Source organism: Parathielavia appendiculata, assembly GCF_033297405.1.
Source record: "Parathielavia appendiculata strain CBS 731.68 unplaced genomic scaffold N657scaffold_2, whole genome shotgun sequence".
NCBI classification, from domain to species: domain Eukaryota; kingdom Fungi; phylum Ascomycota; class Sordariomycetes; order Sordariales; family Chaetomiaceae; genus Parathielavia; species Parathielavia appendiculata.
In genome coordinates, this window is record NW_026944221.1 from 709,205 (window position 1) to 731,142 (window position 21,938).

At 57.2% G+C, this 21,938-nt stretch overlaps 7 protein-coding genes across 7 annotated transcripts; 4 read left to right on the plus strand and 3 right to left on the minus strand.

The window, feature by feature from the left end:
• Positions 1-67: 67 nt before the first annotated feature.
• On the minus strand, positions 68-1,664 carry N657DRAFT_180375 (uncharacterized protein). Its single transcript, XM_062786118.1, has 3 exons — positions 1,034-1,664; positions 221-331; positions 68-96 (listed from the first exon to the last, which is right to left on the minus strand). The coding sequence occupies exons 1-2, from the start codon at positions 1,589-1,591 to the stop codon at positions 308-310; spliced, it is 582 nt and encodes a 193-aa protein (XP_062650678.1). The 5' UTR covers positions 1,592-1,664; the 3' UTR covers positions 68-96; positions 221-307.
• Positions 1,578-3,067, minus strand: N657DRAFT_640779 (L30e-like protein). The gene is made up of 4 exons (XM_062792029.1): positions 3,039-3,067; positions 2,719-2,793; positions 2,150-2,659; positions 1,578-2,091 (listed from the first exon to the last, which is right to left on the minus strand). Exons 1-4 carry the CDS (start codon positions 3,039-3,041, stop codon positions 1,891-1,893), a joined length of 789 nt encoding a protein of 262 aa, XP_062650679.1. The 5' UTR covers positions 3,042-3,067; the 3' UTR covers positions 1,578-1,890.
• A 186-nt stretch (positions 3,068-3,253) lies between these two features.
• Positions 3,254-4,844, plus strand: N657DRAFT_640780 (adenine nucleotide alpha hydrolases-like protein). The gene is made up of 2 exons (XM_062792030.1): positions 3,254-4,735; positions 4,788-4,844. The coding sequence occupies exon 1, from the start codon at positions 3,388-3,390 to the stop codon at positions 4,591-4,593; it is 1,206 nt and encodes a 401-aa protein (XP_062650680.1). The 5' UTR covers positions 3,254-3,387; the 3' UTR covers positions 4,594-4,735; positions 4,788-4,844.
• On the minus strand, positions 4,654-5,384 carry N657DRAFT_180504 (uncharacterized protein). The gene is made up of 6 exons (XM_062786119.1): positions 5,307-5,384; positions 5,158-5,223; positions 5,009-5,101; positions 4,950-4,953; positions 4,788-4,882; positions 4,654-4,735 (listed from the first exon to the last, which is right to left on the minus strand). The coding sequence occupies exons 2-6, from the start codon at positions 5,203-5,205 to the stop codon at positions 4,715-4,717; spliced, it is 261 nt and encodes an 86-aa protein (XP_062650681.1). The 5' UTR covers positions 5,206-5,223; positions 5,307-5,384; the 3' UTR covers positions 4,654-4,714.
• Positions 5,385-5,847: 463 nt separating this feature from the next.
• Positions 5,848-9,529, plus strand: N657DRAFT_180508 (uncharacterized protein). The gene is made up of 3 exons (XM_062786120.1): positions 5,848-6,652; positions 6,708-6,755; positions 6,805-9,529. The coding sequence occupies exons 1-3, from the start codon at positions 5,980-5,982 to the stop codon at positions 9,477-9,479; spliced, it is 3,396 nt and encodes a 1,131-aa protein (XP_062650682.1). The 5' UTR covers positions 5,848-5,979; the 3' UTR covers positions 9,480-9,529.
• Positions 9,530-10,638: 1,109 nt separating this feature from the next.
• N657DRAFT_677625 (ENTH-domain-containing protein) lies at positions 10,639-12,652 on the plus strand (the record flags this gene model as incomplete). Its single annotated transcript, XM_062796002.1, has 4 exons — positions 10,639-10,711; positions 10,805-10,874; positions 10,958-11,178; positions 11,235-12,652. The coding sequence occupies 4 exons, from the start codon at positions 10,639-10,641 to the stop codon at positions 12,650-12,652; spliced, it is 1,782 nt and encodes a 593-aa protein (XP_062650683.1).
• Positions 12,653-13,781: 1,129 nt separating this feature from the next.
• Positions 13,782-20,188, plus strand: N657DRAFT_180512 (uncharacterized protein). Its single transcript, XM_062786121.1, has 3 exons — positions 13,782-14,356; positions 14,476-18,245; positions 18,358-20,188. The coding sequence occupies exons 1-3, from the start codon at positions 14,260-14,262 to the stop codon at positions 19,999-20,001; spliced, it is 5,511 nt and encodes a 1,836-aa protein (XP_062650684.1). The 5' UTR covers positions 13,782-14,259; the 3' UTR covers positions 20,002-20,188.
• The last annotated feature ends 1,750 nt before the right edge of the window (positions 20,189-21,938 follow it).

Genomic DNA, 21,938 nt, shown 5'->3' on the forward strand with positions numbered 1-21,938 from the left:
ACGATGTTGACGATGTTGCGGTGCACGAACACGTCGCCTGGCTGGAGGCCGAGAATTGTGGTTTCAGGCAGCGCGAGTTGGGGCAGTCGAGCCAGACTGGATTTTTTTTCCGCCCTCGGATGAGTATGAATGAAAAGGGGGGTTTTGGGGAAAGGGATGAAGGAGACGTGGGAGTTGGGGAGAGAGGGGGTGATGAGGAAGAAAGGGAGGAGGAGCTTACGGATCTCTGGGGATTGCCCGCTCGCGAGCTTGGGGGAAAAGTGTGGGTTTTAGTGGGCTTGTTAGCCTGCCCAGGCGTTGTTGGAGCTCAGGGCGTAAAGGAAGCTGTCTTCTGTAGAGGAAGATTTGAGGTTAGTGAAGTTTTGGCTTCGCCATATCTAATGCACCTTGTGTCATCTCGTGCTTCTGACCAACAACAACAGAAAGAGTGGAGAAGAGGCTGTGTTTAGAAGCAGAACTGTTGAAGACAAGCTCGCATATATAACGCAGAGCGCGATGTTCCTGCTCTCGCCCGTTTGAGCACACTGCTCGGACGCTAATGATAAACAACTACTACAAAAACAAACAACAACAACCCGTCTGAGCGCGCCAAGGAGCCGTCAGCAGGCTGAAGTAGAAAAGGTGGTGCGATATCTCCCGAGATAACGGATCATTCGAACCGCTCTCGCATTTGCAGAAGGGCTAGACGCCCCGACAGCCAAATAACACGCCACCACCGACGGCGGGACACGAGACAGGTTTGATGATATCAAGGGACAAACTACCGGGGAGGTGTCGTGCGGAGCTAAACATTCCCGGAGTTTGGGAGCGGTAGGGTGACGACGCTGACCTTGTTCAGGTTGAGCCAGAACGAGGGCCGATGTTAAGGATAGAATGAAGGCAGTGAGCGAGAGCTTGCGCCATAATGACAGAACCGAACAGGCCGTACAGCTCATGAGACTGAGAATGAATGACCGAGATGCTGAGGTGAGAGGCGGACCCAAGCTCCCCTTCCCCCAATAGACTCGAGGTTGTCTCAGGTTGCATCACACACCTTCCAGACCGCGATCCGGAGTCGTCGAGCAGCCTGTCGCCAACACAAACGGCGGTACGGATGGTCTATATCGTGTTTGAGTTGTCGGCTGACATGCCCTCCCTTGTGCTGCTGCAACCCTCCGACACGGAGTCCTAATTCGTCTGATATAGGTGCCTTGTGAAGCAGAAGAGACGGGATGCCGTGGCAAGCCTTCGGGTATATCATAAGCTTATCTTGGTTTCCCTCTAGGTGCGAACTTAAGACAACATAGACCGGTTTAGTGAACTCAGGTACCGAAAAACCGTCTGGGCTGTGCTGCGCATCGGTGTCACGTTCCTGGCTCGATTTACACCGACAACGATGTGTCTTGGCTGTGTCTTTGCAAATGGCTTGCGCAGGTCTGGAGGCTAGCCCGTATTCCCGACTCAGGTGGTGCAGACTGTCGTGTGCCAGCGATCCTTCACGCATGTGGCAGAACCTCCGTGGTCCAAGAAGCTCGAGGGTCACCCCTTTTTGCAGCTTCATGCAAGTCCTGGCACATGCTTCGGCAGTTCCGGAAGCAGGACCGTGTTGCATTGGTTCCAATCCGGGGTCGAGAACTCAAAGTCTGGCGTGGTAGCCTTTGTCCAGGAGTGTGGCATCATGGGGTGACCAAAACGTAAAGGCAATCACAGCATATGGAACTCTGAAATCCTGCATCTGGGGGTATCCATGGCATTCATTCAGCTGCTCCAACTCGAAAAGAAATTCAGAACCCAGTATCAACGCCCGTATGTGACCGACGTAAGCAGTTTATTTCACCCTGATCTGGTTTTGGTATTCCCGTACGCCATTCGTAAGTGCACCCGCGCCAACCGGACCGTTGCAATGTTTCCTCAGACCTTGATGGCCGTCTCGATGGCCTTCTGGCGCTTCTCGATGCGCTTCTGGGCCTTGGCGCCCATGATACCACCACCCCACTTCTTGCGGGCATCCTCGTTCTTCTCGAGGTAGCCCTCCTTGATAGCAGAGATGAGCTTGGACAGCTCGTTCTTGTCCTCGGAGCGGACCTCGGTGATGGCGAGGACAGCCGCAGTCTGTGATGCATACGTTAGCTTGGGCTCCCGCACATATCCATGTGCAAGAAAATCCTACCTTCTTGTGGACGACAGTGCCGAGCCTGGCCTTGCCCTTAATGATGGCGTACGGAACGCCCATCTTGCGGCAAAGAGCGGGCAGGAAGATAACGAGCTCAATGGGGTCGACATCGTTAGGAATGAGGACGAGCGAGGCCTTCTTGTTCTCAATCAGGCCAACAACGTGGTTGAGACCGTACTTGACAACGTAGGGCTTCTTGCTGACGTCCTCCTTCTTCTTGCCCTCCTTGATGGCCGTGGCCTCCTTGAGAAGACGCTCCTTCTTCTCAACCTTGGTCTCAGGGCGGTACTTGTTGAGGAGCTTGAAGGCCTGGGCAGCCGTGTTCTTGTCGAGGACATGCTGGAACTGGGCGATAGCAGGCGGCACCTTCAGGCGCATGTTGAGAATCTTCTTCTGGCGCTGGAGGCGGACATACTCCGGCCACTTGACCATGCGCGAGAGGTTGCGCTTGGGCTGAATGTCCTGGCCGATGCCGAAGTTGCGGGGCCGCTTCTCGATAAGCGGGTTCTGAGGGTGTCAGCGCGCGCAACGAAGGCATTGATATCTTGGGTTTGGAAGCAACTCACCTTGGGGGCCTTTTTGGAGCCAGCCTTCCCCTGAGGGAAGGGGGCGGGGGCAACCTTCTTACCAGACTTCGGAGGCTATCATTGAGGAGAAGACATCAGTAAATGTTTTTGTCATTGACTGTAGTCTTCTGAACTCTAGAGAGCGGTCGGGCGGCGTCTCCGCGCACCACGAGCCAGCTCAAGCCATTCTTCACCGGCGGTTTTGCAACCAGCAAGCGGAAATTTCATGCAGCTCGCGGATCCCAAGAGATCGTTGAGAGCATGTTAAAAGAGTGCATCGGAGATGCCTTGCTATCGTGGAATCGTCATTAGGTGCTTACCATTTTGGCGTTGGGTGATGCTCAGGACCGAAGCTTGTTGTCGAGTAGAAGAAGTCTGGATTGAAAATTTTGGCGGAGCTACACATGAAAAAAGAGGTTGTGGACTTCCAGGCGCTTGGGCCACAGGGCATGACGGGGAATCTTCGGCAGCTCAAGGCAGAAGTGGGGCCCTTCTCTGCTAAGACACTGCTTTCATTCATTCGCCGTACTCCGTACTCTGTAACATCTGAAGGCTTAGAGTCAGAAGGAGTTTTGCAGGCGATATGAAGTGATGAACCGGAAACTCGACGAACCCCTGGACTGAGCGCACTCAACAGCTGCTCGGATCAAATACTAAATCTCTACCTCCATGGCGCCCGCGCTCTGCGCCAATTGCAAAACTGAACGGGCGCTCATCAAACGGCCCAAGAACCACGCGAAGCTCTGCAAGGCCTGCTTCATCACGGTCTTCGAGGACGAAGTACACCACACCATCATCTCGTCACAGCTGTTCCGTCTCGGCGAGAAGGTAGCTATAGGAGCATCCGGCGGAAAGGATTCGACCGTCTTGGCGTCCGTTCTCAAAACACTGAACGAGCGGCATGGATATGGACTTGAGCTGGTTCTCTTGAGCATAGATGAAGGGATCAAGGGTTATCGCGATGACTCCCTGGAGACAGTCAAGCGGAATGCCGTGCAGTATGATATGCCCCTCAAAGTGGTCGGCTACGATGAGCTGTACGGCTGGACGATGGACCAGGTTGTCGAGACGATCGGCAAAAAGGGCAACTGCACATACTGCGGCGTCTTCCGGAGGCAGGCACTAGACCGCGGTGCCAAAATGCTCGGCATCAAGCACGTCGTGACGGGCCACAATGCCGACGACGTGGCCGAGACCGTACTCATGAACCTCCTACGGGGCGACCTGGCGCGTCTATCACGAAGCACCAGTATCGTGACAGGAGACAGCCGGTCCGAGGTCAAGAGAAGCAAGCCACTCAAGTACTCGTATGAGAAAGAGATTGTCCTCTATGCCCATCATAAGAGACTCGACTACTTCAGCACTGAGTGCATCTACAGCCCAGAGGCGTTCCGCGGCAGCGCAAGAGGGCTCATCAAGCAGCTTGAGAGAGTGCGCCCAACAGCCATTCTAGACATTGTCCGAAGCGGGGAGGACATGGCGAGATTAGTGCTTGGAGAGTCGACATCGTCCTGCGCGTGCAAGGGACAAAAGAGCGCCGGGCTGGCGTTTTTGGAGGACGACATTGGTGGATGTGGTTCACAGAACGGCCGCACACCTGGAGGCGAGATGGCTGCCATGGACAAGCAGCTGAGGGAGAACGAGGCACACGAAGCCCTCGAAGTCGACATCGTAAAGGCGATGTCTGAGAACAAAGTTGGGAGCGAGAAAGAAAGGGAACTTCCCATCAGGAGCAGTAATGGTACTTCCAGGGGGCCGGCTCGGCAAGTCCTTGGGAATTGCAAGCGTTGCGGTTACATGTCGAGTCAAGAGATTTGTCAGGCTTGCATGCTGCTGGAAGGCCTGAACAAGAATCGCGCTCAGATACAAATCTAGCATTTTGTACATTGGGGATGTGCTGAGAAGCTAGAATATCGTGGCTGGGTTGTTTATGAGCGAAGGTGCCTAGTGGTTTTCGTCGCCTCAATGGCCGCAGCGCTTGTCTCGTATTCGCTCTCTATGACATTCTCCGCTCGACCTGGCGAATGTAAGCTTCCCAGCGGCGCAACCAGCTGCATCAGGCTACATACTCTCCAAGGGTTGTTTAATTCAAATCCGGGCGGCGCTATCGGATTGTCTGTTTGGCCTCGCAAGTATCCCGTGAGTCGCCTGTCCCGATCCATCACTATGTAGAACGGCTGTCAGTGCATCGGGTCGTGGCATTCGTAAGGTACTCGAGAATTTGACCGTACTTTGCTGTCGAAGGGTTAGCAGAGGCGTCAAGGAATCCCGGGCCATGACATTCACAGACCTTATCCCACTGGTCCAGCGACCACCTGTGCCTCTTGCCGCCGCTCGCCATATTCTTGATCTTGTTCAGGCCAGCGCCCGTCACGCCAAACATCTGCCATTTCATGAGTCACCCAATGTCCGTCAGCGTAACAGCTCAACGGAGCTCACAGCAATGATGATTCCATAGGGAATCAGGGTCTCGAAGGGAACCGGCATCGCGGCAGGTTTAGCGGCCTGTTGGTCGAATTAGCTTGTCAGCTTGGAGTGAAACCATAGCCGTGCAATCGGAGCCGTACACGAAGTCCTCTTTTCGGTACTTGATTGAATGAGCAAAAATACAGCTCTGAAGCTCGTGGTTCCAAGTGTCGCGAATGGCATCCAAATCGGCAGGCTTGTTGCTGGATTTGTTACCTGAGGCACTACTGTGTATGCTAAACGCTCGATTGAGTATTCGAGCTTTGGTCATGCATGGGCGCGAAATGGTCTGTGCTTCATGCATGATAATGATGACTAAGACGGTCATTTCAGCTGCGACCGAGCGCATCCAAGGGGCTCTCAGACCGGGGTAACGGACGGCAAGAGAACGTTGCAAACACTCGAAGCCCAGCTCTTGCACAAGTTTGACTGTGGCTCTCACCAAAAAACACTGCGAATTTACGTGTCTTTGCCGTGGAATCACAGAGAAATCCATCAAACTAGTCGACTTCCGTTCTCCAAAGCTGTGATCTGCGCGTCGCACGCAACTCTTGTTCGCTGCGCATCACTCGCGAGTTCCGTAACCTCACCTACCAACGTCCTCGGGCCGCCTGAGCTCGACCCCGTCTTCTCTTTGAAAGCATGCGCCGAGCATGACCGTCTTAGCCCATCTGATCCCCCTACTCTGATATGAGCGGCGTCCGTGGCCGCGACGCTTGACAAGGCGCGCCACAACATCCCGGGGAACGGCGCCTCTCGGGCTCCAGTGGTCGACGTGGAAACAATAGCTCAAAGATGGCGGAGGCGCAAATCATGGAAGAGGAGCTGCAGCAAAGCGCCATGCAGTCGGAGCGGGAAGCCGAGCTGACGCAGGTAGGAGTCGACCGGGACATCGAGATGGGCGACGACAGCGCACTTGCCTCTCAGCAAAGCCACATTCACGTCGCGGACGGAGAACATGAGGAAGACATGGACGACGAGGACGCGCATGGAGAGGACTATGAGGAGGAGGACGAGCGCCCCGACCATGACGACGAGCAGAGCGGCAGCAGCGAGTCTGGAGACGATGACGACGGGGACAACTTTGACGAGGATGCCGAGGGGGAAGCATATGACGAACTAGCCACGCGGAACCATCGACCACGGCTGAGGTCAAGAAGCATGACCAACGGCCACGAAGACGGCGAGGGCGACGACGCCGACGAGGATGAAGGCGTCGGCGCGGTGAAAATACGGCCGGGGGAGACGGACGAGGACGACAGCAGCGTGGATTCCGCAAGTTTGGCCAGTGCCAGCGATGGCGAGTCGGAAGACGAGGCGGAATGGGAAGCTGCGCAAAACGACGATGCAGACGACGACGAGTCTGAGAACGCCGCTGGTCATTGCATCTTCTGTAAGCAGGACGAGGAACACGACCCAGGGGAAGAATTTGAGGCATTCCTAGCCTGCACAAGGTGTGGGGACAACGGTCAGTGCTTCCTGGGATCTATTGGTGTGTCGTGTCGAGGACTAATACAGTGCAGCCCACCAACAATGCGCGCGAGAGAATGAAGCGCTGGGGAGCGAAAATGGTAAGATTCACGGACTGCTGATTCTATGGCAGGTCGCTGACCTTCCTAGGTCCTGAGAACTGGAGATGCCCCAAGTGCGCTGATGAGTCCGATTCGGATGGCGACCCAGACTTGGACGAAGACGCAGACATGGCCGGGATCATGGACGCAAATGCTTCTCCGGCCAGCCGACGTGCCAGCGCACCTAAGCTCGCAAGAGATCTTCTTCCTTCCCAGAAAGGATCCATCAAGCCTGACTCCCACTCCGTGTTTAACCAGTTGGTTCTCGACGAAGACCCAATGGATGGATCCCGCGTGCTTAGGAAACGCAAGACATCCTCGCTGGCAGATGACGAGAACATCATGGCGCTTCGCAAGCGGCGCAGGATTACCGGCGATGATCAGAGCAACGATGAAAATACAGCATCCGGCGCCGACGGCTCCCCTAGGCCTGTGTCCAGGTCTCTACGGCTTAAGATCTCGAACCCGCCTGCGGCCATAGTCAAGAGGACACGAAACAGCGTTTTGGTCAGGCTGCGCGTCAACTCGTCAGAGCTTCGCCAAATCACGTCCCGGAAACCAAGAGGGCCGAAGAAGCGCCCGAGCGGATCGCGGAGGCGGACATCGAGAAGCGAGTCAACTCGCGCCGCTCCTCTGCCGCTAACGGCAATCGCAACACCTTTTACCCCTAGTGCCTACTCACAACCCTTCTACTCCTTCTATGATAAGGAAACAGATGAGTTGAAAGGGAAGCCGTACGGCGGCATCCTTACAGAAGCGGAAGCGGACACCTCTAAGACCATGCCGACGAACGATGACCGTCGGCGCTTTGATGAGGCGAAGCAAAAAGCAGAAGAGGAGTGGAGACAGCGGCTGCTCAAGATGCAGGCCGAAGTCGAGGCACCTGCCAAGAAGTCAAAGAAGGCATCGGGCCCGGCCAGCCAAATTGAGTGCATCGAGTTTGGCGGCTGGGAAATCGACACCTGGTATGCCGCTCCCTATCCCGAAGAGTACAGCAGGAACCGCGTCCTCTACATCTGCGAGTTCTGCCTCAAGTACATGAACTCGGACTATGTGGCCTGGCGTCACAAGCTCAAATGTCCAGCAAAGCACCCCCCGGGCGACGAGATCTACAGGCACGGCTCAGTGTCGGTCTTTGAAGTGGACGGCCGCAAAAACCCGGTTTACTGCCAGAACCTCTGCCTTCTGGCAAAGCTCTTCCTCGGGTCGAAAACGCTCTATTACGATGTGGAGCCGTTCCTCTTCTACGTTCTCTGCGAGTACGACGACCTGGGCTACCACTTCGTCGGGTATTTCTCCAAGGAAAAGCGTGCCAGCAGTCAAAACAACGTCTCTTGCATTCTCACGCTTCCCATCCACCAACGGAAGGGGTACGGCAACCTGCTGATTGATTTCTCCTATCTCCTGACCAGAGTGGAGAAGAAGACGGGGTCTCCAGAGAAGCCACTGTCCGACATGGGTCTAGTTTCGTACCGGAACTATTGGCGCCTGATAATGTGCCGCTATCTATTGGATCATTTCTCGGAAGAGAAGTCGGGAAAGACGGGTCTGAGTATCAAGCAGATTTCAGACGACACGGGGTTGACGCCAGACGACGTGGTTTCTGCTCTGGAAGGGTTGAGGTGCTTGGTTCGAGACCCGCAGACTCAGGTCTACGCTTTTCGCGTCGACTTACAATATTGTCGGGAATACGTTGCAAAATGGGAGGCCAAGAACTATGTACAGCTCAACCCCAAGGCCTTGACGTGGACGCCCTATGTTATGGGCAGAGGCAACGCGACGAACTTTGAACTGGGCCCGGCTTTGACTGCGATTGCGCCGCGGGAAGAAGAAGAAGAGCTCAAGTCACCTGTTGCTCAAGCAGAAGAGCCGTTGGTCAACGGTGCCGGTCCTCCGAGTCAGCCGGATGCTTCTCCCGATGTAACAAAGAATGCAGTGGCGCCCCCGGTGCTCGAATCCACCGAACCCACAGAGTCGACCTCAACAGACGATGCCGTCAACAACGATGTCAAGCCCAACGGATTACTCAGGAACGGTGATTCGGCAGAACAAAAGATCCAGCCTGAGCCCGCCCCCGAGCCAGCCTCCGAGCCAGCCCCCGAGCCCGAGCCAAAGCTCGACCCTGTCAAGTCCACAGAAGACGACTGGACCCAAAAATACAAAGATATCCCACCCACCCGATTCGAAGTGGTCCCACCCATCAACGGCCGCCGAACCGACCGCTCCCGCTCCATCATCCCCCGAACACCGGCCGTCCGCACCACGACAACGACCGGCAATAGTGCCTCCCGGCCGCGACTCAAACGGTCCGCCGGCTCCCGCCGCTCCACCGCTTCTTCCTCCCGTCCCAAGTCCAGCAGCGCCACCAGCAGCAGCAAGCGCAAGCCGGGCGGGACAGGCCGCGGGCCGGGTCGCTGGCCTAAGGGCACCAAGAAGAGCGACTACGGCAACGCCCAGAGCGGGCCGGGCCTACCACCGGCGTGGATCGCGGAGCGCGCGAGGCTGGCGGCGGAGGAGGCTAAGAAGGCCGAGGAGGCTAAGAAGGCTGAGGAGGCTAAGAAGAAGGAGGAGGATAAGGAGGAGAGGGGAGGGGAAGGGGTTATGGATACCGTGCAGGTGCAGTCGCGAACTGTCATGGAGGGCGCCGGAGCGGCGGGGCAGAAGGGGAAGGAAAATGCGGATGTGGTCATGCAGGATGCGGATGCTGAGGGGCGGGATAATTGAGGTATCGGCTGGTCGGCGGGGTTGGGGAAATTTGAGGCTTTAGGGGGCCGTTTTCTTCGCGGGGAGCGCTGGACTTTTCTGCTCGCTGACCGCGGGGCGTTTACTGAGTTTCCGTGTGGGGTTTCGGGGTTGGCTTGTTGTTAATTGTACAATTACATTCAAAAGGGGCGGGTGTAGCTTTGGCAGGGTTAGAAGGCGTTGCTGGCGGCATGTCCGAGCTGGTGTGTGTTGGTACAAGGGACGTCTGAAGGCAAAATGGAGTGTTTAGTTTGGGAAGGCCTATATAACATCGATAGCCGTTGCGGCGTCCTTGCTTACGCTCTTCTATGCTTTCTCTAAACTTCGACCTACCATAACAACATGAGTACTGATGTTCTGTCATGGTGGATTTCGCCGGAGGCAATATCAGATTGCAACTTGTTACCTGAACAGGTCTAGCTTCCCTGTACCAGTTTCTAGAAGTCTTGGCGGCATCGTCAGCTTCGAGGCCACGGGTTGTAACACCGCGTACAACACTACCTAAGGCAATCAAGATCAAACGAATGAATCGGTCTACAATGCTGGTTCTCCTATTTACTTCATCTAGGAATTTGGGATCTGGCAATTCTCCTTAGTTCAACTACCTTAGGTAGGCCCTTTTTACACTTAGGACAATGTGCGCCGTACCGCCCTGCACAGCACAGTACCGATCTGCGTAATTACTGGAACTGCTCCGCGCGTCTTCTCGACGTGGCCTCGCTCCCGTCTTTCGTCACCTTGCAACCCGATCAAGCTCACACCCACATCACACCCACATCCTGTCGATTCTTCTCCTCCCCTGAGTCGGACCTAGAGCCGGATAACCCACGACGACGACGGCGCGGTGGCCATTGGTCTCTCTGAGCACTCATTTCGGAGCCACAACCTTCAAAACCCCCTTACTTTTCAGACCGAGTCCTCCTCACGCCAACTGCCAGGTTCAGTGGCGCGGCCATTCAGAAGTTGCCAAGCTCCGCAGCAGCGGCACGCCGACCCGACCGCCGACACGCAACCCACCCCAATCTCTCTATCCGTACCTTGCGACATTACCGGAATCCCCTCTCTTACGGATAGATACAACGACTGCGCAGCGCAGCGTCGGAATCGCCACTCCTAATCAACCCCTTCTACCGGCGCCAACATGTCGAAAGTCATTCGGAGCGTCAAAAATGTCACCAAGGGCTACTCCAGCGTCCAAATCAAAGTGCGCGAAGGTGGGTCTCGAAACCACCCACATGTGCCCCCGCCGGGGGATGCCGCCAGCGTCTACTGAGACGTTTGCGATACTGACCGCACTGGGCATGCAGCGACCAGCAACGATCCATGGGGCCCGACGGGGACACAGATGAGCGAGATCGCTCAGATGACTTTCAACTCGTAAGTGTACAGGCGAGAGGTGGTGTGGTGCGGGATCATTGCAGGCCGGCGGTCGTTGACGCGCTCCTCGTCTCATGTGCCAGGTCAACCGAGTTCTACGAAATCATGGATATGCTTGACAAGCGGCTCAACGACAAGGGCAAGAATTGGCGACACGTCCTCAAGGCGCTCAAGGTCACCGACTATTGCTTGCACGAAGGGTCGGAGCTCGTCGTCACGTGGGCGAAGCAGAACATATTCATCATCAAGACGCTGCGCGAGTTCCAGTACATTGACGAAGATGGCAGGGATGTTGGTCAGAACGGTGCGTGCTGGGTGTGTGAGGGATTGGGAAGGCCTCGAGCTAACACGTGCGCCCAGTTCGCGTTGCGGCCAAGGAGCTGACGTCGCTGATCTTGGACGACGAGCGACTACGCGCGGAGCGAAGCGACAGAAAGAGCTGGAAGTCCCGCGTCAACGGTCTGGAGGAATACGCTCCTCAGTATAACCAAGGCCAACGCAGTGATTCCCAGCGACCGCGCCCCATGCGGGCGCAGTACAGCGACGAAGAGGATGCCGAGTACAAGTTGGCGATCGAGGCCAGCAAGTACCAGGAGGAGGAAGACAGGAAAAAGCGTGAGAGCCGGGCCGTCGATGAGGAGGACGACGACCTCGCAAAGGCCATCAAGCTCAGCAAGGAAGAGGAGGAGCGGCGCCGGCGAGAGCTGGAGGAGACCAATGCGACGTCGCTGTTCGATGACGAGCTGGTGCAGACCGGTCAGCCTCAGTACACCGGTTTCAACCAGGGTTACCAACAAGGGAGTGCGGTCGATTTCTTTGCGAACCCGATTGACCAGAGCCAGATGCAGGTCCAACCAACCGGCTACATCAATAACGCATACACGGGGTTCCCGGCGCAGGCGACGGGCTACGCGAATGGCTACACCAACGGGTTCGGCCAGCAACAGACAGCTTTCGATGCGTTTGGCCAGCAACAACAGCAGCAGATACCGCAGCAGATATTCCAGCCCCAGCCTACCGGCTACAACCCCTACATGCAGCAACAACAGCAGCCCCAGCAGCAACAGTTCATGCAGCCGCAAATTCAGGAACCTACCCTGTCCCCCCTACCGGCAGGGACTAACAATCCCTGGGCCAGCAACAGCAGCCTGCAATCCCTCAAGCCCACGCCAACCGGCTCGAACAACCCGTTCGCCCAGCGCCCGTCTACCGGATACAAGGCGCAGTCCATGACTAACCTTGGCACTCTGCCCGAGCAAAAGACGCTTTCCACGTTCCAGCCGCAACAGCAACAGTCCCTGTCCCCATTCAGCATCATGCAGCAGCAGTCCCAACCGCAAATCCAGCAGCAACAACAGCAGCAGCAGCAACAGCAACAGCAGCAGCCGCAAAAAGAACTGACGGAGCACGAGGCGCGGCTCAACGCGCTCCTCGCCAGCAGCGATGGCATGGACACGTTCGGCAATACGGGCAACCTGCGCATTCCGGCGCAGCACACGGCCCCGGGCGTGTTTGTCAACAGCGCCGGCGCGGGTTTGGGAAGGGTCACGGCCGACGCGACGGGGAATAACCCCTTTTTGAGGCAGCAGTTCACCGGCATGCCGGCTGTGTCGTATCCTCAGCAGCAGCAGCAGGGCCAGCAGATGCCCGCTGCTACGGGACCCGCGGGCATGGGTATTGGAATGGGGATGGGGGGTGGGGTGAATAATAATAACCCGTTTGCGGTCAGGGGTCAGCAGCAGCAGCAGCAGGGGCAAGGGGATTTGATTCAGTTCTAGCGAGAACCTTGGGGTGAGAGGGAATGAAGGGGTTGGTTTGAGCGGGAGATGTGAGGTGCACTGGATCGGGCTGGCTCGCTGAGGAAAGGGAGGATGAGGGAATAGGGGAGGATTGGGTTGCGGCTGTAGTGGTTTCGCTTCGGTGTAGCCATGGGTCTTGTGTCTCGATTGGAAGGGTGGGCTTGCTGATGCGAGGCTGCATTGGTCCCTTCTTTCATTCTTTCCACCTTTGCTCTTTGGTGTTGGCGGATTGAACCCTAAGAAACTTCTTGTTACTTCTTAGTTTTTACAACTTACCTTTTTGAATCGTTACCTTTGTTGGCATCCGAGACTCTGACAGCTGCTGAGTTGCCGGGAGTGGGAGAATGGTGAGTCAGGTCTGGGTGGCTTGGGCTGTCTCTCTGAGGCTGTTAGGTCGGTGCGATGAGGCGAGACCGCAGTGGGCGCGGTGATGCCGGCCCGCAGACACGCAAACAATAAACATGGGAATGATTTGGGTTGAATGCTCGGGGGTAGGTTGTCTGAAAGCTCAGGACTGGTGACAGGGCCCGGCCCTACCATACTGGGCTGGTGTACATTGTCTCCTTGATACATGCACGGGGACAGGAGTGATTCCATGCCGCTAAAGTCCTGCCACATTTCCTTTGGCATGTCTGAAAGGTTCACATCTGGATGAAAGACGGAAGCAACGAAGGACAGCTGGTCACAGAGCCTGGGGATTTAAACTCGCTCTCCAGGCAGTGCGACAGATTCCCAGCTCCAGGCAGAACATGAAGCATGTGACTAACAACACCCCTGGGCTAATAGGGCACTTTATTTCTCTAGTCATCTCCTTTTTTCGTTCTTTCAAGTGGAGGTTTCGGGCTTCGCTCGTACAAGTACATTCGCTTTCGCCTGACTCTGATTTGCGTTCTGTCGCAAGGCAGACTGAGGATATTAGTCAGCTTTGAGATGAACCAATAATGGCTTGAAACTCGGCCTCAGGAAGCAACTGAAGCCACCACGTGATGCTCTGCTCTAGACGGGCTCCCAGAGATATATGTCACCACGAATAACCAGAAACCCGGTCTCAAGATGCTTTCAATACCACTTTGCAAGTGAAGTGGTTGCTGGGAACTGAGCATTCTTTTTCCCCGGTCTGGCGCTGCGAAGTGAGGAAGTTCCATTGGCCCCACCTTGAAGTGCTCTGATCTGGTCCGTGCACTACAGCTTCCCCCGGCCACTGCTTTTTTTCGTGCTCTCGCAGCAGAGACCGTGTCGGGCGCGGTTATTGGCTAGCCTGGAAGAAGCTCAGACCCGCCTGCCAGGCTAGCTCAGAAGGGACCGGGTCGCCAGTCAACTTTCGCGAGCTGCCAACTTCTGCCATCATCGCGCCTCGATCTTTTTCTGAGGGTGGACGCGGTTCTGTCCAGCGAACATCTGCCGCACAACCGCTGGACTTCCTTGAGTTCCCCTTTTATTTTCACTGTTAATTCTCATCTACAGGAAGAAATCAGCTTCGAGTCGATTCTCCACGCGTAGGGCATCACTGCCTCGCGCTTTTTTCACCGACAACAACCACCTCGCATCTCGCCAGGAAGCAACACCTGCCGGAGACATTGCCCAACATGTCGTTTGGCTTTGGCAGCGGTGGCTTCGGCCAACAAAACCCTAGCACCTCCTCCACATTTGGTGGATTTGGTAGCAACACTAGCGCAACTACAGGTACGTCAAACGCCCTGCGCAATCCGCCTTCTCCATTCTGTTCTCCCAACAACACCTCTCGCTTTGCATGCGAATACTATCTTCTTCTCCTTCGCGACAGCAGCGACTGACTTCCACAGGTTTTGGCTCATCCGGAACACCGGCCTTTGGATCGGGAACCGGCACAGGGACCACCGGTACCGGTATCTTCGGCGGCGGCGGCGGCGGCGGTTTTGGCTCAAACCCCACTGGCGGCGCGTTTGGCGGCTCAGGCGGGTTTGGGAGCAAACCAGCCTTTGGCACACCGACCACTACCAGCGGTGGGACGAGCTTGTTTGGCGGCGGATCAACAACCGCAACATCAGGTGGTGGCGCTTTTGGTAGCGGCGGTTTCGGCACTACAAGTACCACCACTACACCCTTCGGCGGCGGCACGTCTCTCTTCGGCGGTGCCAAACCTGCCACGACTGGCTTTGGCACAGGAACGTCAGCATTCGGCAGCGGTACCGGCGGCGGCCTCTTCGGGAGCGGCGCGACCACAGGCACCACAGGTTTCGGTGCCACGACCAACCCGGGAATTGGAACCAGCATTGGCGACCCCCCCGGTACGGCTGTCGTTGCCTACTCTCCGACCGTAGAGAAGGAACCGAATAACCCTTCTCAAAGCAACTCATTCCAGAATATCCTGTTCATGGACGCTTACAAGAAGTGGTCGGCCGACGAACTGAGACTGGCAGACTACAACCAGGGCCGGAAGACGGGCAGCCCGGGCGGCACTGGCGCATTCGGAAGCTCTGGTTTTGGAACTGGTGGCTTTGGTACCGGCACGACTGGCACCGGGTTCGGCACCACGACTGGCACAGGCATGTTCGGAAGCACCCAGCCGACGACGGGTGGCTTTGGCACCACCGGCACCGGCACCACCGGTGGATTTGGCTCTGGCGGAGGCCTTTTCGGCGGGAGCAAGCCTGCGACTGGCGGGCTGTTTGGCGGCACGACAACCACCCAGCCTACCCAAACTGGTGGGCTTTTCGGCGGAGGTACCGGCACTGGCACTGGCACCGGCGGCTTTGGTTCTACGGGCACGGGTACCGCAGGCTTTGGGTCGACTACCGGCACCAGCGGAGGTGGTTTGTTCGGAGGCTCCAGCACAACAGCGGCTAAGCCTACGGGTTTTAGCTTTGGCAGTACCGGTACTGGCACCGGCGGCTTTGGCTCTACCGGCACGGGAACCACAAGCGGCTTTGGCGCGACTACTGGTACAACGGGTACGGGCGGCGGCCTCTTTGGGGGTGCTACCCAGACCGGCACAACTGGCGGCGGTCTGTTCGGGGGCCAGCAACAACAGCAGCAGTCCGCTGGCACGGGATTTGGTGGCACGGGCTTTGGGGCGCAGACCCAGAGCACCGGAGGCGGCTTATTTGGAGGGCAGCAGCAGAAGCCCGGCGGTCTTTTCGGCGGTTCTACGACTGGCACAGGGACTACTGGGGGCCTGTTTGGCGGCACAGGCACAGGGACGACCTCCGGCTTTGGATCGACTACCACAAACCAGCCAGCAACGGGCGGTTTGTTCGGCTCCAAGCCCGCAAGCACTGGTACAGGATTGTTTGGCGGGACTGGCACGACTGGTACGACTGGTCAAACCGGTTCCACTGGAGGTGGCCTCTTCGGCAATCTCGGAGGTAATACGCAGACCCAGCAGCCTGCGCAAGGCGGTCTGTTTGGGGGATTAGGCCAGAACACGCAGCCAAAGCCTTCCCTGTTCGGCGGTTCGACGACCACGGGAGGCGGCTTGTTCGGCGGTCAATCTACCCAGCAGCAAGGTGGAGGTCTTTTCGGCGGCAGCACCAACCAGCAACAGGGTCAAACCAGCACCCTTGGCGGCTCTCTCTTTGGTGCCTCCCAGGGTCAGCAGGCGCCTCAGCAGCCTTTCACCGCGAGCATCCACGACATCTCGGCGTATGGTGCTTCCACTCTCTTCTCCGGCTTGCCAGACGACAAGATTCAGAACCCCGGCCCGCTTGCCACTCCCCTCAACGGCAAATCCAAAGTTAAGAGCCGGTCGATTTTGCCCATGTACAAGCTCAGCCCTGCGAATGCTTCTCGCTTGGCCACTCCTCAGAAGAGGGGCTTTGGATTCTCATACAGCGCCTATGGCTCGCCTGCGAGCCCGTCGAGCGTATCCAGCACTCCCGGCGGCTTTGGTCAGAGTCTCCTGGCCGGCAGCATCAACCGGGGCCTTAGCAAGAGTATTTCTGCGAGCAACTTGCGGCGCAGCTTCAACGTGGAGGACAGCATTCTCCAGCCTGGCGCTTTCTCGGCCAATTCTAGCATGCGTCTCCTCGGCAGCGCTGGCAACCACAAGAAGCTGATCATCAACAAGGATGTGCGCAGCGACTTGTTCACGTCGCCTAGCAAGGAGAAGCAGGTGCCTGAAGATGCCAACGGCTCGCGCAAGCTGGCAAAGCGCGTCAGCTTTGACACTAGCACCGTCGAGACGGCCCCCGATAACCGGCAGGACGCTGTGGAGGGGCAAGCCAACACCGACGACTTGGGCTATCTCAAGCCGAGCCCTCGTTCGAGCACCAACGGTGTGAATGGCCCCAAGCCCTCTCCTGTCACTGCTGCCCCGGAGATGGAGCAGGTCAAGGGGAACGAGCTCGCCATTGTCCACGAAGAGGAGTCACCTGCTGCCACGCGCACTGAGAAGAAGCCCGCGTCTACGATTGAGCCCGGTGACTACTGGATGTCCCCGACCGCTGAGGAGATACGCGCCATGAACCGGATGCAGCGCCAGAAGGTCTCAGATTTCACTGTCGGCCGCGAGAACGTCGGCAGTGTCACCTTCAAGGTGCCTGTCGATCTTAGCAACATCAATCTCGATGAGATATGCGGTGGCATGGTCGTGCTCGTCCCACGCTCAGCCACCGTTTATCCCATCGCAGCAAAAAAGCCTCCTGTTGGGAAAGGGCTGAACGTTCCTGCGGTTATTTCGCTTGAACACTCGTATCCTCGCGGCGGTCTCGCTACCACTGGCCGGCGCCTCGAGCGCCACATTGAGAGGCTCAAGACTGCCATTCCCGACACTACCTTTGAGAGTTACGATAAGGAGACTGGAGTGTGGACCTTCTCGGTGGAGCACTTCACGACCTACGGTTTAGGTGACGATGACGAAGGCGAAGACGAAACCGAAGTCGAGTCTGTCCCGGCGCGTCGCCCGGTCTCGAGCCCATCAATTGTTAAGGACTCTACCTCCCCTGTCGATCCTGATGACACCTTCGAGTTCAAGCGCAGCCGGCGTGCCGTTCCCGGCGCTTTCGATGATGCCGCAATGTCGGCCGCGCTGTCGGACAATGAGGAGGTTGCTGATGTCGCTCAACGCCAGGGTACGCTGTCTCCTGAACCCCAGGAGGCTGATGCCCCCTTGCCGTCCCGGGAATGGCCCGAAGATGAAAGCATGGCTGACGGACCCGATGAATACCAGCTCGAAGCCTTTGAACAGTCGTCTCAGCAGGGATCCGTCGACGAACAGGACGATCCCTTCCTCTCCCGTTATGCCGACAACGAGACGCAGGTCCCTGCTGGAATCATGAGGGCTCGCATGCGGGCCTTCAAGAAGTCGACGGCTCCTACGAGAATCGAGGTGACCGGCGGTGACGATTGGACGCAGATTTTGCAGGCGAGCGTGCGTGCGCCGAGGACGGTGGATCGGGCAACATTGCGTGCCCTGAATGAGTCGGGAGCGGTCTGGGATATGAAGGACCGGGGTAGTCCTGCCCCTCAGAAGAATGCGCCTGTGCCTGATGGGGCGGGCTTTGCAACCAGTATCGATTTGATGAAGTCGCTTTTTGAGCAGGCAAAAGGGCCGGCCCAACCAGTGCAGTCGTCGCCAGCCAAGGGTTTTGTGAAGGTTGGTGTCCAGCTTGCCTCCTAGCCCCTCAAGTTCTTCCTTTTAGGCGTTTAGCGTTGCTTCTTGTACCTTATCATTTTTGAATACAGACTAAGATTGTTTCCTCCTTTAGTGGCCTTACCAGCAACGCCCCAAGGTTGAGAAAAAGGAGGGCCCGTCAGTGCCGCGGACCAATTGGGGCCCTAACGAGCTTCTTGTCACAACCCACCATGGCGAGCCCAGCCTGCAAGCAGTCGACGGGAGTCTCGCTCCTTCTGAGGAGTCGGCTGCATCGCGCCAGACTGTCGCCCGGCTCCAGCAATACATTGACAACATCTCTGGCAAGGAGGAGCTGCTTTCGGGTCCTGACTTCCGCGAACTGGCTCAGGGAGACTCCTCATGGGAACTAGCCTCTCTCCTCTTTGACGACAACGGGCACAGCTTGCATACTTTCTGGAAGCAGTTGGTGTCTGAGGCCACGGATCGCGCACTTGCCCAGGAGCCCGGCCTCGAGGAGAAGGCCATCATCTGCTTGGCAGGCAACCGGGTTGCCGATGCCTGTGGCCACCTGCTCGCTGCGGGCAACTTCCGGCTTGCCACTCTCGTTTCCAGCATCGGCATGCAGACCAAGGATATCAAGGCGCAACTCAAAGACTGGCGCGAGTCGAATGTCCTGGCCGAGTTCTCGGAGCCCATCCGGGCCATTTACGAGCTTCTGGCCGGCAACGCCTGCGTTTGTGCGGGTGTCAAGGGTGTTCCCATTGAGAACCGCGTCGAGTCCTTTACCATTTCTCAGCGTTTCGGATTGGACTGGATGCAGTCGTTTGGCCTTCGTCTCTTTTACAGCTCCGGCACCACCCCCAACGTGGCCGAAGCCGTCCGCTCCTTCCAGTCCGACATTGAGCAAGACAAGGAGCCGGAGCCGGAGAGCGCGCTGTGGTCGCTGCTCAAGGCGTTCGCCAGCCAAGAGTTTGACTGGTCCGACACCCGCCTCGGCTGGCTCATGACCAAGGCCATCTTCGCTACCGGCAAGGTCTCGTTCGGCGAGGACGCCGCCGCCAAGCTCGACAAAGCCTCGCTGTCCTTCGCCTCAGCACTGACGGCGCAGTCCCACTGGGTCCCGGCCACGTTTGTCCTGCTCCAGCTCTCTGACGCCGCCTCCCGCGAAGCGGCCGTGCGCGACCACCTAGGCCGCCACGCGTACCGCATCGGCGCGGCGCGCAAGCCGACCAGCGCCTTCTCGGCGCTGCGCAAGTTTGGCGTGCCGGAGCCCTGGATCTGGGAGGCCAAGGCGCTGGATTTCCGGTCGCGCGGCGACGCGCAGCGCGAGTTCGTGGCGCTGGTCTGGGCGCGGAATTATGCCGAGGCCAACAGGGCGTTTGTCCAGCGCGTCGGGCCGGACTTGGTCATACGCCGCGACATGAGGAGGTTGTTTGCCTTTGCGCAGCTGCTGTTCAAGGTTAGGGACAAGGTGCAGGGCTGGGATAGGGCCGCGGCCGTGTACCTGCTGTATCCGATGGCAAGGCTGCAGGGCGGTGTTGCTAGTAGTAAGAAGGGGCAGCAGCAGGGGTTGGATCGGTTCGATAACATGCTGTTGGACGGGCTGGTGGCGCTCAGGGCCGAGACGCGCGGGGATGTCAGGCAGGAGGCGGCTATTGCGGATATGGCGGAGGAGTTGATTCGATGTAAGGGTGGGGAGCCCAGGCTGTACCAGCTGCTGCCGCAGGATGTGAGGGGGCGGTATATGCGGGCGCAGGCGCTGGAGAATCTTCGTTGATCGGGTAAGGTCAGGTTGTGTTGTGAGGTGCGGAGGAGAGGATCATGCAGCCAGGAGAAGGAGGTGTGGAGGGAAGCGGGGGGACGCTTCTGATTGGCGTCAGGAAGGGTAGCTGGGCAGTATCGTTATGATGGACTTGCGCTGCTATGAAGGACGATGATGGGTCTGTGGGGATTGCTTTGGTCGCTGATTGCTCGGTAGATTTACGTACTGTACTTGTACTTGTCAGGTAGACCAATTCACAAGGTTGTCCCTGTGTCTTTCCGTCTTTTGACTCTGAAGGTGTCCGGGTCAAATGTGTTCTCTCAACCCATGAGTATCATCATGACTGGCAAGCTCATGACGACAACAACTCTCCCCTCATCCCTCACGCTTATCCTTGCCCACAAAGCTTGATTCCAGGCCCCTGCCCTCCGAGTGCCATTGCATGGCGTTGCTGGTAATGTTCAACGAGACCGTCTCTCGTGTATTGTACCCAAAAGTGTTTTCCAAGCTTGTTCTTACAACGGCTGCAATGGAGGCCCCAATCGGCCGTTTGACCAGCGTCGGTCAAGTAAGGCGCAGAGATGATTGACATGAACCGGCGAGGCTCTCTTGTCGTGTAACAGGGCGGCTGCTGCTGCTGCTGCTGCTCGGGTTCCCCGTTGCCTGCACGGCCTAAGAGAAGCACAGCCCGCCGATCGAAAAGCAGTACTCTAGCTTTGGACGCCTTTGCGAATGCGGTGTAGCACCACCCAGAGAGGCTTGTCACGTGTGGTATGGGCCCTGATAAAGCTTCATTCTGAGAGGCTGGTGATCCTGATTGCCTGGGCGGATGAGAGCGGGAAATAATCCATGTGGCGGGTGAAACAGAGATAGCATACGCGACGGCAGGTGACGAGGTACAGGTAACCGCCAAAAGCGCCGCAGGTTGAGCACTTAGTGGTGGAGGGGGAGTCGTACAGCTCGCGGCATGTGGAGAAGCTTGCGCTGATGCTGACGATGGCGCGGAGAATGTCGGGGCAATGCCTCAGGACGGTCTGGGACGGGTGCGGTGAATCAACCAGGTCCATTGCGCGACGTTCACGCGCCTGAAGGCTGTCAAGGTCGGCACATCCAGCGCAAGAAGGATGTCGCTAAGAAGCTCCAGCGGGAGGCGGTCCAGGCGTCCTGCCGGATGGCGCGCCGAAGGCTGCGATGGCGCCGTGTGCCGCCCGTTGTCGAGCGGACATAGCGTTTCGAGCCGCGCGGCATCCAAAGTGTAATTATGTAATAATCGGGAGTTCCCTCATTGAATATCCCAGTCTTTCCTGGGACCCTTCGGCCGGCTCTGGGTCCATGACACAAGATGTTCGAATCGGACGGTGGTCGGGTGATGGTGGAGAGCGGACAGTACTCCGTACCTTTGATTACCCGGTCGAAAGCAGGCAGCAAGTGCAATGAGCGTTGGCAGGACGGGACATGAAATCAGCTCCCAACTCCCTGCAGGGGAGTTCGCAAAAATTGGGGGCTTACACACCCAGTAAGTTAGGGAGTTCGAGCGCAGCCAAAACGAGTAATATTCTGTTTTTCAACTTGTACTTGCACAGCGTTGGCGAAGAAAGGCGAACTGACAGAGTTGATGATTAGATGGTAAAGATTGATAAGAAACTGAGCACATTCGCAACTGTCTTGGCGAAGCTGGAGCGAGGACCTGTTAGATGCCGTCGAGGCGAATTTTGACGGCTCTTCGGTCTAGCATAGGAGTAGCGGGACCTGGCCACTCTGAGTAGGTGGGTATCTATCATGATTGTTCAGGTTGACAGCTGAGAGCCGTGTCATCAAGTCCCACCTATCAGCTTGAAATCCTATGTATTTGCGGCTCGTTACACCACCAGCATTGCTTCCGCCCATTATCAACGACTTAACCGTGTGCCTGTTTAGCACCTCACCTCTGCAGGACGTGATAGTCCTGGTTG

What these genes read in the sequence shown, in the direction of transcription:
- N657DRAFT_180375 (XM_062786118.1), bottom strand. Translation starts at nt 1,591, where the DNA reads ATGCAACACGGTCCTGCTTCCGGAACTGCCGAAGCATGTGCCAGGACT. An exon ending in TCCGGATCGCGGTCTGGAAG is followed by an intron (nt 332 to 1,033) that starts GTGTGTGATGCA and finishes CTTCCTCTACAG; the next exon opens with AAGACAGCTTCCTTTACGCC.
- N657DRAFT_640779 (XM_062792029.1), bottom strand. An exon ending in GCTCCAAAAAGGCCCCCAAG is followed by an intron (nt 2,660 to 2,718) that starts GTGAGTTGCTTC and finishes TGACACCCTCAG; the next exon opens with AACCCGCTTATCGAGAAGCG. An exon ending in GCACTGTCGTCCACAAGAAG is followed by an intron (nt 2,092 to 2,149) that starts GTAGGATTTTCT and finishes TATGCATCACAG; the next exon opens with ACTGCGGCTGTCCTCGCCAT.
- N657DRAFT_640780 (XM_062792030.1), top strand. Translation starts at nt 3,388, where the DNA reads ATGGCGCCCGCGCTCTGCGCCAATTGCAAAACTGAACGGGCGCTCATC.
- N657DRAFT_180504 (XM_062786119.1), bottom strand. Translation starts at nt 5,205, where the DNA reads ATGCCGGTTCCCTTCGAGACCCTGATTCCCTATGGAATCATCATTGCT. An exon ending in CCTATGGAATCATCATTGCT is followed by an intron (nt 5,102 to 5,157) that starts GTGAGCTCCGTT and finishes ATGAAATGGCAG; the next exon opens with ATGTTTGGCGTGACGGGCGC. An exon ending in AATTAAACAACCCTTGGAGA is followed by an intron (nt 4,736 to 4,787) that starts GTATGTAGCCTG and finishes TACATTCGCCAG; the next exon opens with GTCGAGCGGAGAATGTCATA.
- N657DRAFT_180508 (XM_062786120.1), top strand. Translation starts at nt 5,980, where the DNA reads ATGGCGGAGGCGCAAATCATGGAAGAGGAGCTGCAGCAAAGCGCCATG. An exon ending in CACAAGGTGTGGGGACAACG is followed by an intron (nt 6,653 to 6,707) that starts GTCAGTGCTTCC and finishes AATACAGTGCAG; the next exon opens with CCCACCAACAATGCGCGCGA. An exon ending in AGCGCTGGGGAGCGAAAATG is followed by an intron (nt 6,756 to 6,804) that starts GTAAGATTCACG and finishes TGACCTTCCTAG; the next exon opens with GTCCTGAGAACTGGAGATGC.
- N657DRAFT_180512 (XM_062786121.1), top strand. Translation starts at nt 14,260, where the DNA reads ATGTCGTTTGGCTTTGGCAGCGGTGGCTTCGGCCAACAAAACCCTAGC. An exon ending in CAACACTAGCGCAACTACAG is followed by an intron (nt 14,357 to 14,475) that starts GTACGTCAAACG and finishes TGACTTCCACAG; the next exon opens with GTTTTGGCTCATCCGGAACA. An exon ending in CAGCCAAGGGTTTTGTGAAG is followed by an intron (nt 18,246 to 18,357) that starts GTTGGTGTCCAG and finishes TTCCTCCTTTAG; the next exon opens with TGGCCTTACCAGCAACGCCC.